Here is a 19,090-nt window from a genome sequence, read left to right as displayed (position 1 = left end):
CCGGCTCAATGAGGGGGGACCCCACACCATTTAAAAAAAAAAAATGTACACATTTTTTAAGACAGGACCATGCACAGATCTCAATGATCTGTGCAGGGTTCTGGCCAATTCACCTGTCAGAACCTGGTCTGCATGTGTGGCGATTTTTAGACACATTTTCCCAGATTATAGGTATTAGAATTGTGCACAGCGCCCCATTGAGGGAACGTGTCATGCTCCTCCCAAAGGGTGTGTCTAGTTCCATATATGGAGAGATTGTGAAAAGAGATTGTGAATGTGGCACCTAGAAGCGTGGGTGTGTACTGCTACATCTCAGAGGAATCTTTTAAAATAACTTATATACAAATGTAGATGATCCCCAAAGCAGTTAGTAAGAGCTACTATACTTGGTAAAGTGCTGGGAAATGTTGCTGATGATTCAATGTAAATGTATCTATCTCTCATTCCTTTTCCCTCAAAAAATTTAGCAGTGTAATGGGGGCAAGGTGAAATGAGGGAGATTGCTAGAATAATGAGGCAGAGAGGGAGATTGCTGCTATTTCAGGGAGTCTCCTGCAGAATGCAGGAGGGTAGGCAGCTATGGACAACAGTCTTCTATGCTATGCACAAGTCTGTGCTATTGGATGGGAAAAGGTAAGCCATTTTTCATATCATTTTGCAACAAATACATGTGGGAAACTATGGTCTGATGAACCAAAGCTAGAACTTTGTGGCCTTAATTTAAAAATATATGATTGCCACAAAGAACACCAAGAGCCTGGTGGTGGCAACATTGTGCTGCTTCTATTTTTGGCACAAGAGCTGATGGTCTCTGACAGAAAGCTGGAGATGAAGCGGGAATTCACCTTCAAACTTGATAACAATACAAAGCAAACATCCAAGCCAACAAAGAAATGACTTCAGAAAAGGAAGATCAAAATCTAGGAAGGGTCCAGTCAGACCTTAGATCCTCTGAGACCTGCGAAATGACCTAAAAAGGGCTGTGTGTGGGCAGGGCTGCCGAGAGAGGGGGGTAGTGGGGAGTACTAATTACCCGGGCGCGGGCTTGCTGGAGGTCCGACCTCTCCCCCTTCCCCCTCCGTCCCTCCCGAGCAGTAGCAGCACACATTTCTACATCATCTGTGCTGTGCTGACAGCAGGCTCAGCATGAGCGTCTCACTGACAGCGTGCTAAAGGGGGTGGGGGCAATAACACCTCCCCTCGACTTTAGACTGTTTCTTCACCCCCCTCTAAACATTTTTGGGGTCGAGGTCTAATCATGGTAGGTGGCCACGCCTCCCACGATTAGACTACACCCCCAAAATTTGACCAGGGCACAGAATACCTTTCGGCGACCGTGTGTATAGGAGATCCCCTCAATTTCATGGACCTTGACATTGTATACAAGGAAGGGTGGGCTACAACTGTAAAGTCCAGGCCTGTGAACTTGACAGAGACCTGTTCAAAAAGACTCAATGCTGTGATAGAATCGGAAGGTGCTTTCAAAGGATATTACCTTGTGAGTGTGCACAATTATTTGAAAATTATCATAAATTAACAGATTCCAGATTACAGTATTCCAGATTACAATGCAGTAGTAAATAATTGCCAGTTAAAACTGACACTATAAGACAAATGCCCATGGGTGATGCATATGTGTCCAAACACTGAAATCACATGGATGCTGGACACCGAGAAGATCCCACTGCATAGGTGGCAGTGATGTTATCTGCTAGGGAGACAAGCAACCGACAATTGTTTGGATAGGCCGGTGTGCAGGCTCCTCTTGGGCAGTGAGTAGGCTCATGCTTTATGCCAGAGTGTGCTATACATGCACAAGCAGGGCCGGCGCCACCACTAGGCAGGACTAGGCATTTTCCTAGGGCGCCGGCCACTGGAGGGCGGTACTGAACCGCCGAGGTACCATAGAGAGGGAGCAGGGAGCAGGTGAGTATGTCATCCTCCTCCCTCTCCCCTTCCCGACCCCCATCCCACCCATTAATTAACGCTTCCCCCTCCGCGCTGCCCGCTTCCTGCTCCCCGCTGGGGGGATTTCAGTGCGGCAGTATCGCCCGCACACACTCCCCCCCCATGCCGTAACGCACCCACCGAACCAACACCCCCCACTATCGCCCGCACACACTCCCGCCTCCGTGCCGTAACGCACCCGCCGAACCCCCCCGCCCCACAGTATCGTCCGCCGGCCGGCACGGGGGGCTTTGCCTGGGGCGGGCGGGGGGGCTTGCACCGGCCCTGTGCACAAGTCTCCAAGAACATGGTGTCCACACATTGGGCCTGGGACATCTGGATTGCGCATGCATAAATCACTTGGAAAATGGCCACGAACAACCTACTGTCCCACACGGTGTAATCTTATAAAAAAAATTGCGGAGCTCAATGATGGATGATATTCAATGGAAAATTCCAGATGCGCACAAACATTAGGAAAGTATACGATCATAAAATAACAATTGTTATTAAAATCTTTATCAGATAACTTACTCTGGGGCTGGGTTTCCTTTTGCTTCACATTGTAAGGTGAAATCTTCTCCCACAGGAAAAGCAACTTGGACTCCTTGGGTGGCTTCAACAATTGTGGGTAACTGCTCCACTGTAAAGAATGAGAGATTAGCAAGGTAAAATAACATACAATTATGAAAAATTATATATATCTATATATATATAGATATATATATATATCTATATATATATAGATATATATATATAGATATATATATATAGATATATTTCAAAACATGCATATATGTATAACATATATATATATATATATATATATAAAATTATATAATAATTCAAGAAGGGATTTACAGAAGCAATGGAGAGACAATTTTCTGGTGAAACCTTCAGAATGTAGGCTTCTGGCTGCTTTGCAAAATAAGGATTCAATTACTCTCAATAACTGCCTTCCCCCATAGGTTTTATAGGAACGGTGGCTTAACTATTTCCTCTACCAGTTCATTCTATGTATGTATGGCATTATGATTAAGTGCCCCATTGCCAGCATTTATCTGGTGATTTCTGCAGTGCTGCTGCTGTCACCACGGGAATATGTAGCAGTAATTATTAAAAAAAATGGGTTCAGTGTGTGTGTGGTGGGCCCCACATTGCACCCATTATAAATACACTGCTGGATGCAAGATCCGACACCATGTTTTGGAATCTGAGCCTGGCAGGAAAACCTGAGCTGGACCTTAGATTCTCTCGGAATCTAGTTCAGATGGTGTCGGTTTCCAGGAAGCCGAACCTGTACATCCATAGTGCATAAGGCTATTCATTTATAGCAACAAGGGCCACATAATAACCTCTATGCCTGATGCATGCTTTCTAAAAAAGTGAATGTTTTCAGATCCTTCTATATACCCACAAGCTTTAACACTCAGGATATCACAACAAGCAGGAAATGAATGATAATAATAATAATAATTATTATTATTATTACACTCAGGGGGTTACTTTGGTTGATTCGCAAAGCTGCAAATTTGCAGCTTTGTGAGTCCACAAAACCCCACTCGGCGAATGCTGGGCCACCCACCCCCCCTTAACATAAACATCTATTCACAGCTTGTGGGTGAACACCCACATCATTCGATGGTAGTGACCACAAAATGATGTGGAAGATCGAGGAACTGGGGGCATGGCCAGCAGCTAACAGTGCCGCTGGCCATGCCCCCACAGCGACAAAAATGGGGTCTTGGCCTCATGGGAGGGCCACAAACATAGGCCATGCCCCTTGTAACTAGGTCATGCCCCCAAACTTCCGCCAGGCACCTTCGGCATGCGGGGTCACGATTCACGTTCTTCACAAGTTGGGGGGTATGCAGTCCCCAGGCTGCAGCACTGACCATGTAATCCAGAGGGGATCACTGAGCACTTATGAACATACGTTATCATTTAGGTAACATATATGCTGTATGGATCCCTGGGGATTGGAAGTCCAGGGGTGGGATTAAGAGTGTGTGATGGTTTATGCTGATTGACGGGCACCGCTTGTCACCCGATGCTTACAGCGCTGCTGATCCCCTGGGTATCCATCTGGCATATGATTATATGTATGTTTATACAGTATGTGCTTAGCGATCCCCCCATCCCCCGCACAGTACATGGTTGGGACCACCGCTGATTATGAAACCCCAAGATGATTTCTTACATTTGAAACTATTTTCACTGTTGGGTGCATTATTCCATTTTATAATTTAATTAATACACAGTTCCTTAATGAATACTGAACTCTGATTATAAATTATGACATCAGAATGAATCATTTATACAGATATTATTTGCAATAGTTTCTAGATATATTAGAAACACTCCTGCATTATACTGCTAAGCAATCACAGTTGTGGATATCAAAATTATTATTACTGTATATTTATATTGTGCCACATGGGTTCCGCAGCGCCTAACAATACATAAATGAGCAAAAAAAAAAACCAAGAAGAAAAAAACCTAACGAATTGCAGTAGAAGGCAATTTAGGACAAGTACTTGGTAAATATGGATATTTGTATCAGCAGAAAGGGCATTACTGCAATTAAAAGGGTGGCAGAGATATATATTCTAAGAAAAGCACATGAGGAGAGAGGGCCCTGCTAATGAGAGCTTACATTCCAAAGTATCCCTTCTAACTATTAATGAAGTTATCCCTTACAGTATTTATACCCTGCTCATTAAAATGGAAAATCGAAACAATTGTGTTTGTTCCTGGCTGGAGTCCATACAACTGGACGTCAGACAAGACAAAATATCTTTACTAAGAAGCACTTATTTCCTAATAAGAGATCCAGAGTTTTTTTCACAGTGAAGGTGTCTGGTTCGGACTTGTCACATATGGTGTTACCTTGGAAATGGCTCAAATGTAAATATACACCATAGAAAACATGTAGCTTGTAAGAACACACTGTAGCAATTAAGCCCTGTGTGTTCCGGCAGTGAGTAATTCGCTTTGGTTTGTACCATGTTGCCACAAGTTTATTTAATTTATAAAACTACAGCGACTAAAAGGAAAGGCATAGCTTATAGTTTAGTAATTATCTCGCTTAGTAGCCTGGGGCTGTGTTCCACGGCATTGAGTTTATGGCGTAAACTATTATGAAATAATAATGCAGCACATTACCGGTTATCTTTGCACTTATTAATGGGTCGATTTTCAATCAATATCACCTGTTGTAAGGCCTGTAGATAAGCACCTGCCCAAATACTAGTACATACTGCACTTAAGCCTAATTAATGGTTTGGTGCCTTCTTCGTTCATCATCTTTTCTAATATTTACAAAACAGTCATTACCTCTCTCCCTCCCAAACTGTGCCTGGGTCTGTTAAAGCCACACCCACTATGACCCATACCCTCCAACATCTGAAGTGCACTGGCAAAGGGGCATTTTCACAGGCAAAAGGGGGCATGTCATTGACAGTGACAGGAATAATGATATTAACACAACAACATTTTTTTTTTTTGAATAAGCTGAAGTCAGGCTTATGGGGGAAGTCACCCGACTGGGTGACAGTCAATTGTACAGGAGCGTATGTTTCATATATGTATTTTAATAACATTGGGATGGTTATTCATAGAGAACTATCCTCTGCTATTGGTCGCTCTGTCAGCGGTGCCATTTGTTGATTGGTTGGTGCCATCGTCAGTCAGGAGAAAATGAGGGGGCTGATTGGCTATCGGTGCCATTAGTCAGGCCAGCTGAGCGGCAGGGTGGGTGGAGTGGCAATTGGCCGACAGAGCTGTCACTGAGGAGCGGAGGCTGAGCTACAGTTACTGCTGGTTGCTCTTGTGTCTCTAGAACTGAGAGCACCAACACGCCACCAGCTACCCAAGCATCCCCGGCTGGAGATTGTCAGGAGACCGAATTTGACACCCAGCTGCCCTTAGCATATAACATCCAGTTCCTGTTACTTGAGCCTGTACCGCCGTGGATCCTTGATTCAAATTACACCCCTGCACTGTGATTGGCTGCGGTGCAAGTCTCGCTTCTCCCAGCACCACCTTTTTTAACGCCACCGCTTATGATTGGCTGTTTACCTCAGAGACAGGAGCCGCGTCCGAACGGGTGCCCGATTGACAAAAACAATCAACAAAACTGGATAAAAATCAATAATTAGTAATTGTTTGTTACTAGATGGCCCATGCGAAAATTTTGCATGCAAATAAAATATAATTCATTTTATAGCGAGGTTGATGGTTTGTAGCAGGATGAGAGAAGAACCGGTTCATTTATAGCCATTTTAGTACCCGAGCTAAACTGATCCATATCAACGTATCCAGGGAAAGAACTCTAGGGCCAAAAGTAACTTTTTAACCTCAATTTTGAAACAAACAATACAATGTGCAATTGTAAATGAACAATTCATCAGAAGCGGAGAACTTCAACTTTAAAACGGTACCTCATTTATCCATTATGATTAAGTATGAAGGGAGAAAAAGGATCATAGTTTTCGCATGGGCCACATAGTAGGTTTTATTTATGTTTCCCTAAATTTTAGACATACCTCAGGAGGACCCTTCCCTTCTTATTATAGAAAAGGTGTTCGGGCCCTGGGCGGCCTGCCTACAGAGACAAGGAAGGACTTATCAGGGCCTATGTATAGAGGCCTCTGCTACGACCCCACTGCTGGCTGCAGGCACGCCTGCATTTTCCGGACACTACCAGAGAACGTGAGACCGACAAACAGCGGCTTCTTGTCAATCAACTTGCGAATGGCTAACGATCAGAATATGCTGGATTTTGTTGCTGTTTGATCTTGCGCATGTATCTGATCCATCTTCTGCCTTGCGAATTTGCACAGCAGCTATTAGGATAACCCCCCATGTGTAACAGGCTCACTGACAGGTGACTGCAATTTATATGTTCACCTGTCAGTGAATATCATTTATGCTACCTGCGAGGAAGATCAGCCCAGTGAACATCTGCTGCAATGCCATCAGCAGCACAGGTAAGTGAAGGCATTACAAAGATATATGAGCAGACATGGCCTTGGAAAGTTACAAAGCACTGTTCTAGATCTCCACACTGCCAGAGCTATCAGTGTAAGCAGCAATTTGAATGCGGAACATGACAACTCTCAGCTCTGGAGCAGGATCCCCTCTGGGTCTTTTTTGTTGTTGTTTATTAATTTAGCTCTTTAAAATATCAATATCGTATAACACTAAAACATGTGCTGTAATAAAACAGACTATGTATTATTTATTTCTGTTAATATATTTGTAAAATATATTACAGTCCTTGTCAGATACCTTGTACGGCATTATCCAATGAAGCATATTTTAGACCTTATACGTCTGTACTCTATTGACTTGTACAAGCTCAAGGCAAGTGGAGCAGGAATTTTGATAATTCCTATACTTATCCCGTGGATAGGAAATACAATTGCTGTCTAGGGATCTTATAAATGTAATTACATACCTCTATATTTAAATTTTAAGATCTGCAGATATCCAATATATTTAGGTATATTATGTTTCCATTACTATTTACCATTATTTGATTCATTTGGAATGTATTTTATTCTTTGTATCATGTTCCTGCTGGCACGTGATGGTTGGATTTAGTTTACTAATTATATACTTATTATAAACACATACATGGAGTAACTTTTCAAAAATATATTCTCTCCATAAACATCTAAACACAGTTTCCTTATCATATGTGACTCCTTACATTTGGGTACCCATGAGGCCACTCTATCCCTATTTCAGCCTGGTAATACAGGATGTGTTGAGCTTGATCCGCATATGCGTTCCAGCGTCAATCTGTGCATGGGCACATGATTGTCATGTGATCCTGCGATGTATTTGACACGCATTTGCGTTCCAGCGTCACTCTGCCTGCGATCATGTGATCGTCATATGACTGATCACGTGCTTAGCGGGTAGACGAGACATACGTCTGTCTCAACACCCCCTGTTCTGTGGTCACGTGACGGTCACGTGACCTCGAATGTAATCATCATAGAGACTCCCTTCATGTTCTCGTCCAATGCCCTCTCTTCGTCTCCACTCTGTATCTACTTCCAGGGTGATGGCGGAAGTAGATCTATCACATATTTGGAACGCATTTGCGTTCCACTTACCCTATTCCACCAACGTATTTTTTTTTTTTTCTGCAAAACGGGGCAATTTTATGATATACATAGCCCTATATTACGCACATTACTAGGGATAACTCTGGATTGCTTTATTGTTACAGATATGCCCCTATAGCATAAATTAATCCCGATCACGTGATCGGACTTAATATGTATAATTTAGCATTCTCTGTATTAAATTTCAATTTTGATAAAGATGACTGCATTATGTTTAATGTAGTTTGTCTGCCTCCTTATTTAAATGTATTTTTAACCATAATATAGCATATTATACCAGTGATTGGACTTAACATGTGTTACTGATTCCCTCATTAAGTAGGGTATATATACCTGAGCAGGGTACACAACCCAAACACCTTTGATAAAGCTGCAGGACGCAGTGAAACATGTTAGGTGCCTCCAGACCCAGGACACCACTTATGGACCATTCACTGTTGTGGATCAGTGTTCCCGTTACCACTACCAGGATCCTCAATTCTTCAATATTGGCAGACACCGAGCACAGTACCCCCCCAGGTGACACCATCTTCTGTCGCCTGACCTAGTGGGTTGTGAACTCTGCTCGGATGCCTCTCCTCAATACTTACCTATCATGGTCTTATTGGCGGACAGCGCTCCAAGGAAACCTCTGGTGATTTCAACTACCATCATTCACCCTAATAAGAGGACCTATCATCTGGTGAGCGGAAGCCCCTATCATCCTCCAGCAGTTGCTGCCTGCACCGCATAGATTGACACCATCTGTATACCATCAAAAGAAGGATCCGGTAATGTGCACTTACCTCAAATACTCATGTGGTAACTTCCCCACATTTATTCCACACTGAATCACCCTCCACAGTGGTCTGGAACTTGTTGTGTTTTTACACCATTTTTCTTTTAATTTTTTATTGCATTGTATTGTATTAAATTGTGATCAGGTCCTAATTTATCTCAGTAAAGGATAATATATAAACTCCAATCATCTGGTATCATTGTCATCAGTGCCGGTGCTAGGGTGTCCGGCGCCCTCCTGCAAACCATAAATTTTGCGCCCTTTCACATTGCCATTGCAACAAGCTGCAGCCTGATTGTGGGAGCGTATGCACCATGCGATCCTATGGAGGATCTTGGGTGCATGTACATGTATGCATACACTATCTCAGTGCTGTGTCCGTAAAATGTTGCAGGCACTAAAGGTGCCCATACACGCTGCGAGAATCGCATACGTTATAGGCTAGATCGCATCGCACGGTATGCATGCAATGTGTGTGCGATGCGATCCGAAAGCAGTACAAAAACTTTTTGTACTGTGCGATGCAATGCTCGCAGGAGCGCACATCGCATCGCACGCTGCTATTGCAGCGTGTATGGCCACCTTTAGGCACATAACCCAGCCCATTATTTAAAAAGAGGAAGAGGGGGCAGGTCGCAGGAGGAGGACAGTGTGTGCATGGTGCAGGGAGCTGCTCAGCCTCTCCATACTGTCAGACAGGCACTGCAGGTGGCGTGCAGGCTGTGTGCACTCGCGGTACAGGGAGCAGCTCTTTATACTGCCGCCCGCCCGCTGTCAGACAGGCGCTGCGGGCGGCGTGCAGGAGGTAGTGACAGTGATGGCTGAGGCAGCTTTAGCAGAGCAGGGAGGGAGACAGCGCCTTTTCAGCATGGCGCCTCCCTGCTTTGCAGGAGCTGCTGAGTGGGTAGCGCCGGCCCTGATTGTCATTGTTTTTTTTAATAGTAGCGCTGCTCCACTTGCCTTATGCTTGTATTTTTCTTGTGCTTTTTGGTGGGGACAGACTACCCCCACATTTGAGCAGCTGCTATAATCAAGACCCAGCCCTGTCATAGCGCCTGAATATTCCTAGTGAATATCCATTTTCTCTATTGACTTGTGTATGCTCTGCTGCATCTATCGCTTTTTCGATCTGCCTTCCCTTTGTAATGTTCAACAAAGCCTTTGCATCTTTTACAGTGAGGGTTTCATTTATATGGGCTAGATGTGCCAACCACTTTTGGTACATCCCGCAGCCCATAACGCTGATACTATGGGGGTTATTCAAGTTCACTCGCAAAGGCACAATCACTCCCTAATGGACAAAACCATATGCACTGCAGGTGGGGCAGATGTAACATGTGCAGAGAGAATTAGATTTGGTTGGGGTTTGTACTTCAAACTGATATCTATATTGCAGTGTAAAAATACAACAAAACACCCAAATCTAACTCTCTCTGCACATGTTACATCAGCCCCACCTGAAGTACCTATGGTTTTGTCCATTAGAGAGTGATTGTGCCTTTGCGAGTGAACTAGAATAACCCCCTATGTACTAACATATGCAATTTGTAACGCAAGTTTAGCTATCCCGATAGGAGATGCCCTTTGCGATGCGCTCTGGTGCTTGGACATCTGGGTCTATGACCACAGAGACCCTCTGTGCATGCACATAGAGTTGCCGGCAGCCGTGGGGCATGCTGGGAGGGATCCTTGTAAGATCCCTCACACGGCACTGTGAAAAGAAGCAATAGACCTTTAAGGGGGTAACGCAAGCTCTGCATCAGTGCCCTGGCAGTGGGGCTTTAGTACATTTGGAACTGCAGTTAAACCCCCGTGTACTTACCGTACTACACTTCTTCTTAAATACATATCGCCCATAGTGAGAAGCAGTGTGTGCCTGCACTGCATTATATTATCCATTTATTCTGCAGCTACTTCTACAGAATTGCAGCATTTTTCCCATGAGAGAGCGGGGCCCCGTCCTAGATGCCGCCCACCTGCGTCTCCTCTCTGGGTATCTCCTGGAGAGATAATATAGGCAAGTATGTGTGGCATGAAGTGTCACTTCACAGTCCCACTTGGTTACTTTCTTATCTTAAATAGTGTGTGTTCCAGTCTTACGTACCGTATTTCTGATTTTGCCAAGAGTTACAGAATATTGTGACTGTCTTAAACGTGTTTCTTCAGATGGTAAAATGCAGATACGGTGCAGTAGAAAACTATGCTCCCATATAAAGTGAAAAAGATGTACCAGTGAAAATATCGTTTGATGCCTAGACTCCCCCAACGCTGAGGATGTATATAAAATGAAGATTATATGGAAAAAGTCCTGTGTGGCCCGGCAGAGAGTACACACCCATATACTGACCACTGCGCCCTCGAATATATTCTTTAAATACCCAGTCCTGCAGAGTGAAATCTTGTTTTTGAATGTAATCCATCCACAGCTCCTTACTGCATGGGCGTATCAATAATCAGGGCCATTACTACGGGTATGCTGTCATACAGAGCACAGGGCTCTGGGGGTGGCACAGTCGCTGCCCTATGGTCCATGCTCTGGCTATCAGCGGAATGGAACTGGAATGGCAATCTACAGGCAGCATTGCTGCTGTACTGTCTTCAAGAACATAATTTGTAAGCTCCAGACAGGCACCCGCAGTCTTTGCCGCTGCTCAGAACATCTTCTGGATGCCACAGGTCATACTTAGCAACTCTCCTGCAAGTGCCAGGAGACTCCTGATTTTTTGGACAGTCCCCCATACCCATGGCAGTGGCAACATCTCCTGCTTCCTTCCTGCTACCAAGCAAATTGGGCAGGATACAAAAATAAGTAGTGGAATCCTGGAGGTGTATGGAGGGGGCAGGGCTTAAAGATGTGAATTGGCATCAATTAGTTCTGCCCACTGTCTGTGGATCAGCAAATCGCTGCATTTTGAAGGTGAAGCTTAGTGATGTGCAGTGGTTTCTTCTCCGTACTTCTCCTGGAGAGGAGAGTTTTCATGTTGCAAAGTATGCTCCAGGTAATGCTGTATGTCCTTGCATCTGTGGCCCTGCATGAGGACCTGTGTTTGGAGGGTGGGGCCAATACACAGAGCCCTTTAGCCCTGAGACCTGCCCCCATACTAACCTCTCCTCCAATTGCTGTAGAAATCACTCTTGATTTGTCCCGTGCCTACAATGCCAACATTTGTTTTGTTGTGCATTACATGTGCTCGCCATCGGCACGACATCACTTACCATTGTGTGTTGCATAGACCTTTTCTGCTACCAGTGTGGCTCAAGATAAAGGTGTGTTAACTCTACCAACTTTGTATTGACTCCAACCACAGCTGTTTTTTCCCACCTATGAAAATGTAATGCCACTTTTATGATCTGCCACTTTAAAGGTGGCCATCCACTAGTGCAATATGGCCACATTTTATGCAATTCTGATGCATTGCTCTGATGGAACGCATGTGAGGGGCGTTCCCGTGAGCAGGGCCGGCGCTACCCACTCAGCAGCTCCTGCAAAGCAGGGAGGCGCCATGCTGAAAAGGCGCTGTCTCCCTCCCTGCTCTGCTAAAGCTGCCTCAGCCCTCACTGTCACTGCCACCTGCACGCCTGTCTGACAGCGGGCGGCAGTATGGAGAGGCTGAGCAGCTCCCTGCACCGCGCACACACTGTCCTCCTCATGCGACCTGCCCCCTTTTCCTCACAGACACTTGCGCTGAGGCATGTAGCGCTGTCTGTGAATGACATGTCGGGGGAAATTTACTAAAGGAAATTTGTAAAAAATACAGTAGGTGTATTTGTATCCAGAAATACACTTATTTTTGACATTTACTATCCCGAAAATACAGCAATTCGTATTCGTATTGATAGTACATCAATATGATTATGAATACGAATTTCCGTATACTGTACATGTACTGTACATGCACCCGAGATCCTCCATACAGTACGATCGCATGTTGCATACACTCCCACAATCGGGCTGCAGCTTGTTGCAATGGCAATGTGAAATGGCGCAAAATGTATGGTTTGCAGGAGGGCGCAGGACACCCTAGCACCGGCCCTGCCCGTGAGCCTCCCATCGCAGTCTCAGATACTACAGGCTGACATGAATATTTGTCACAGCCCTTGCTAAGATTGCATATGATACATTGTATACAAAAAGGACCACATACAATGTTTCATATGTGATCCCGCTGCCCGGCAGCTGCCAGATGAATTGGCAGGGTATTGCATGCAGAGGCAATAAAAATATTGGTGCCCCCAAATAGGTGTCTGTCTCTAGTCAGAGAGGTCATGGGTTCTAACACAGGATGTAATACTTGCAAAAACGATGTTAGGAGGGGTAGTCAGCCACAGAAGCGATATTGACCACTTTCAATTAATTGATTCAAACTTGCAGGGGAGGAGAGGTGCTCCCATGGGAGCAGGAGCCCGGCGGCAGATGACTCCATTGCCTCTGCTTCCAGTGCCTTCCAGAAAAGCATGTTAAATCATCTTACCTACTAATGGTATCTCTGCAGCCTGGCAGCATTTCCCAAGTAAGAGAAGAAAGACAGCGACTTGTGTCCAGAGACACAGCATTTTCCTTATATTGTAGCTGTTTGGTAGCAGTAAAGTTCCCCTTCTGCCTGCATCAAGCACATCGGGCATTTGCTGCACCTGCAAACTGAGACAACAGTGTTATTATTCAACATGAAAGGACAAACAACACAAAAGAACCACGGCCCAACAAATAGTACACAACGGGATGAAACGCTTCTACATACTGATAATATCGCATTGTTGTGTTGTGTTGTGGCAGCTGTTTAATCATTAAGTGATTGAACTGAAACAAGTTGTACACGTGAATTGTGTGAGAGCAGATTTCTCATATGTATTCTGCCCAATTTTCTGCTCATTTGTGTATGTTCTAATAAGATGGCAAGACAGTTTGGCATCTAAATTATTTTGGAAATAGCAATATTTAGGGTATTATGGTAACACTTGTACCGTACCTCCGCTGTCTATGATAAAGAGTCTCCCAATGCAGGCTGCCACCTGTAAATGTAGCGATAGTCTTCAGCCATCAGGTATCGAGCCAGGGTTGTAAAGAGAGGTAAGTAGGAACCTCACAGATGGCTTAATCGTTTGCGTTCCAAGGGAATTTGCCAAGATTGGTATAAAAATTGCCAAGCAAACATGTTTATTCATTATAATGACCTGTAATGTTTACCTTATAGTACATAGGAAATATATATTTTTTTTACACAACATACTACATTTTTGAATATATATATAACAAATGTGAGCGACGATGGCATCTTTGGTGGATATTTTGAACATCGTTTACTGAGATGTTGGCACTCAAAGGGTTAAATGCATATGGCTTAAACACAAAAATATCTTTATGACTGGTAATTATTGCGCACATCGTTTAAAATGTCATCTACTGTGTGCGCACCTTTACAAGTGGCATCCCTGCCCTTTAGACCTGTCATCATGATGTCATGAATTGAGGGGTTAGTTCCAGAACATGGCTTTATAGAGCTGTGTTCTGGCCCTATATCTAACTTTTTTGGCTAGATATTCAAACAGACACTCGCCTAACAGGTGATCCCTATTTTCACATAAAGGTTTCTTTATTTTGGATACCAGGCCAAACAGACACCTCCAATCCAGATAAAGTTGAAACAGGTTTATTCTAGTACATTAAAACGATAGGCACAGTACTCCAGACCGACATTATAAACTTCTCACCCGGAATGACATGGATGAAGTTGGTCAGTCCTTATGATGTTATAAAGGTAAGTATTGGTCCCAGAGAATAAAATCCAATTAACACCAACGCGATTTAAACATAGTATCCAAAATAAAGAAACCTTTATGTGAAAATAGTGATCACCTGTTAGGTGAGTGTCTGGCTTTATGGGTTATGAAGTCTACTGTAAAAAACCTTTATGTGAAAATCTTCAAGCTAGACTAGGTGAGTCATTCATGACCCTAGTTGTGAAGATAAAACTATTACTTGATCTAATTAAAGGATTCTTCTTGTTTTTTGTCCCTCTATGGTTGGAGTTTGGCAAAGAAACTTTCTTTCCTATAAGAGACCTTTGACAAATCCTGGGAACAGCGCTGTGGAGATTTTTGTATTATTGTTTCGTGCTGGGTTTGGTATCACATATGTTTCTCTGCTGCAGTTCATTTATGAGCGCAGGTGGCATACTTTCTGTGTGTCCAGTTATTCTAACAGGTGCACCCATTCGTACCCATTCGTACCCATTAGATCTAAAATTCCCCAGAAAAATTAGCATAGGCTAATTTACTATCACCCCAATTCAGCTGATTTGCGCTATTTATTTTATATATACGGTAAGCTCAGACGCTATGAGTTTCCCTGTGTGCTCATTTACAATTATTTGTACTGCTGAATTCGGGTGTGAATTCAGCAAATACGAATAGAAAATACTGCTCATTTTACCAATCCTAATTCCCATGAGCATAACCAGCCCCGAGCTCTTTGAGCCGATGCCGGTTGCAGAAATACAGAAGTGAGGGAGGCCCATGTAGTCGAGAGAAGGAAGCCCACTGCTTCCCCCAGTGGGCCTGCCTTCATGCCCCAGTCCAATACTGATAGCAACATCAATACCACACCACAGACTAGATAGGACAGAAAACAGGGCGAGGGGTGGAAGCTGGTTTGGTACTCAGTGGTCGGGTGGATTCCATATTCAGTTGACCTGTACCCAGCATAATGGCAAATTGAGTCAGTGCTGTTGAAAGGGAGGAAACAAGAAAGCAGAGCACTGGTAGTGTCGCATGTGCTAGGGAAATTCACAGGGGCGGAGCTTACATACTTAGGTGAAGGGATATACTTTAGGAGGATGAACTGAGAAAGATATCTATGGTGGAAGGTCGGAGGAGAAAGTAATCAGTAATGAGAAGGTCTAGCAAGCTTTAATAAAGAGGCAAATATAAATGTTATTGAGAAGGTCAAAACAAATGGAAGCTGTGATATAAAATTCAATCATAAGTCAGACGCCCCAAACCTTATCATGTGATTTGAAGGAATTATTAATGATGATGGCCATATAGTCTATAAAATGTGTATACAGTCACTCATAGGCATAAAAGTTATAGAGTGCGCTAATACCACCACCTTAGCAAGATGACGCCTCTTAGGTATAGAAAAATCAACACATTTACTGTATGAAAATACACTATGTTAAAAACAAATTGATAAAACAATGTCAAATTATGTTTTTACAATAAAGTTGATTTTCTTATTGAAAGCTTGATATCAATATTGAAAGCTTGATATCCCTACACGTTTCGTCTTGACGACTTCATCAAGGGAAGGTTCAAAGCAAATCAGTAATTGGGTTCAATGATTCCCTTCACATGGGTTCTTCATTAGTAAAAATCAGAAAAAATGCCCAGCTCTTGGGGCAGAAAAAATTAATGGATATAATGGACAATATTCCGATAGATTCTTCCCAGTAGTGGGTAGTGCAATGGTGGTGGGTGGCACCAGTGGTGGGTGGCACCAGACTGAACGTCTGGTGCCAGACGTTCAGTTGTACCATGTGTGTAGCTTCCAAACCGGATGTATACAGTCATAGGCATGCACACTTTGAGTGTTAGGTGTGTACAGCCACACCCCTAAGGCACACATCAAGACATTTGCATTTTAGAACTGTATTCCATTAAAAGAAGGGTACTTGTTTCCTAGCACAGCGCCCAGATTTGCTACGTACGCAAATGTAGTGAAATCGCATCACATCGTACATTTTTGCCGTGCGATGCGATTTCACGCCCTCCTGTCAGTCAAAACTCCAGAGGCGCCAAGACAGAAGCTGCACGTGACAAACAGCACTAAGGAGAAGGAGCAGTGTGGAGCAGTGTGGATCGTGTCGCTACTATAAAGTAAGCATTTTTAAGTTCTCTTTTTGGCTTTTAAGGTATGGTATCCGGCACCTGGGGGGGGGGTCATGTGCAGGGTGGGGGTCAGGTGGCGAGCGGCGGAACGCGTCTTCCAACCGTTTCATTCCCACTATACACGTCGGCGTGGAGTTGATTTTAAATAGTGTGGCGAGCGCAGCGAGCCACCAAGCCCAAAGTGTGGCGAGTGCAGCGAGCAGCGAGGGGACGCGGATTACTTTACATGTATTCCGCGTCCACTTGCTACGCTTCAGGCTCGGAGGCTCGCTGCGCTCGCCACACTATATAAAATCAACTCCACGCCGACGTGTATAGTGGGGGTATGAAAAGGTCGGAGGACACGTTGCGCCGCCCCTCGCGGGGCTCGCTGCGCTTTGGGGTGGCGTGAATACTGGGGGTGACACAAAACAATGCCAAAGGTGCTTACAATTGAACAAATCACATCACATGACATAGTAAGCACCCATCACATCTCATGGCATGGGTGCTTGTACAATGAAAATATCGCATCGCATTTGGTGCCATGCAATCCTATGCAATATTTTATTGTATAAGCACTCCTGTGAACTTAACATGGTTATGGCATCGCATCTTACGCATTGCACAGCACTATACACGGTACGCGATTTCATCTCATGAACTCAAATAAGAGCTGCTCCATCTTAATTGTACTAGGCCCTTGATGGCTAACCTTGACAGTCCAGCTGTTCTTGAACTACACATCCCAGCATGCTCTGCTTCAGTTTTGATATTTGCCCATGCTAAACCTGATGCAGAGCATGCTGGAGTGTGAAGGTTAGCCATCAAGGTACTAGACCATTATCATATCACTACATACCTGCGTCATATATATATATGTTTTTTACTTTATTTGCATGTACTGTTACACAGAGTAATTAGAAGATTAAGACTGAAATAGGCAGGAGATTTTGGTGTGGTTGAGAGACTTTTTATATTGAAGCGAGTGCCAATAAATGATGGTAGACACGTGATTGGCTGTTAGGCACACTCAATGGGCGGTGTTAGACACACCCAATAGGTGGTGCTAGACACACCCTTTTGATGGTGCACCCCCTAATAAAATGTGCCGAGCACACCTATGTATACAGTACTAGATACACAATAAGACTTGTTGTAGAGAAGGGGTAGCAAGTTGTGTTCAATCAGTGGCTATCTGGCAAGTGTACAACAGAATCAATGTGACATATTCATTTATTTTGATGACTGGTTGCTATAAGAAGACCCAGACAAAGTACAATCTTAGGTTCAAACAGGATGGGGATTTGGAGGATATGAAATGAGACCAGTGCCTCCTAAAAAAGGTATTTTTTAAGGCCAGATTAAAAGCTTGATGAGTGTGGAGGAGAGGCATTGGTCAGTAGAAGAGCTGAGAGGGTGGGAGGAAGTGTGGACAGAGATGAGGTTAGAGATGTAGGAAGGGGATCAGTGACTTAAGACTTTCTAAGTAAGAACGAGGAGTTTAAATGGATTATGACCAATGTAACTAGTAAAGTTGGCTGTAGAATGAAGGAAAATATACCGTATGGTGGGAAAAGGAAAATAAAATGAGGCGTTAACATAGATTGATGTAGGGAATGGTGACAGAGACGGAGGAGGAAGTTACAGTAGTCTAAGTGGGAAATTTAAAGCCATTTCTCAGTCAACATTCAGATCGCCATGCTTCGGGCACACTATTTTATTCTCCCACCATGCAGTAGTGGATGGTAGGGCATGAAACACCACCTGACGGTACATATCAGGTAAAAAAAAAAGTGAAAATCCCCACGTCGATCTGTTGACTGTCGACCTAGCCCATGTAGACCTAATGCATGTGTCAACCTAACCCCATGTCGACCTTCACACATGTCGACCGTCAGTGATTGACCCAATGCATGTCGACCTTCCTCCTGTCGACCTAGTGACTTTATACCCTTGGTAGGATGGAAACCCAAACAAGTATGTTATATGAATAGGAGAATAAGTCCCCCGGGGCTCCAGCTAGCAAACGTCAGCTCCCCTATAGTTTATGGGCAAACAAAACTTTGCCATGTCATGGAATCATCACAAAACTCAAAACACTCCCTCAACAGCAGTGAAAGCTGGTATACTTGTAAAGAACAGACTAGAAGTGATTGCCTGCTAATGCTAAATAATACTGCCAGCAGTAAGAACAACTTGGTGTGACTTTGTGGACCGAAATCAGAAGATTTGCACGCATGTGATCTTTTGTTAGTAAATATAAAAACATTGGAATCTAGCCAATACAAACCACTAGGGATATGGCCTAATACCGTACGATGCTCAGTAATTCTGCCGGTATTCCCTTATATTAGAG

At 43.9% G+C, this 19,090-nt stretch overlaps 1 protein-coding gene across 6 annotated transcripts in view; it reads right to left on the bottom strand.

Annotated features, from left to right (window-relative positions):
- Positions 1-19,090, bottom strand: part of CHL1 (cell adhesion molecule L1 like) — a 170,708-nt gene that overhangs the window by 82,535 nt on the left and 69,083 nt on the right. For 4 of the 6 annotated variants that reach the window (XM_083156373.1, XM_083156369.1, XM_083156368.1 and 1 more), the window contains 2 exons: positions 13,338-13,504; positions 2,482-2,590 (listed from right to left, as the gene is read on the bottom strand). In XM_083156373.1, coding sequence (XP_083012499.1) covers positions 2,482-2,590; positions 13,338-13,488 — 260 coding nt within the window. In that variant the 5' untranslated portion in view covers positions 13,489-13,504. The remainder of the gene's footprint in view (positions 1-2,481; positions 2,591-13,337; positions 13,505-19,090) is intronic. The other 2 variants (XM_083156370.1, XM_083156371.1) reach the window with 1 other exon arrangement.

Source organism: Crinia signifera, chromosome 8 (assembly GCF_055691185.1).
Source record: "Crinia signifera chromosome 8, ASM5569118v1, whole genome shotgun sequence".
Taxonomy (NCBI): Eukaryota; Metazoa; Chordata; class Amphibia; order Anura; family Myobatrachidae; genus Crinia; species Crinia signifera.
The sequence above is the reverse complement of the archived record's forward strand: the minus strand, read 5'-3'. Positions and strand labels throughout refer to the sequence as shown.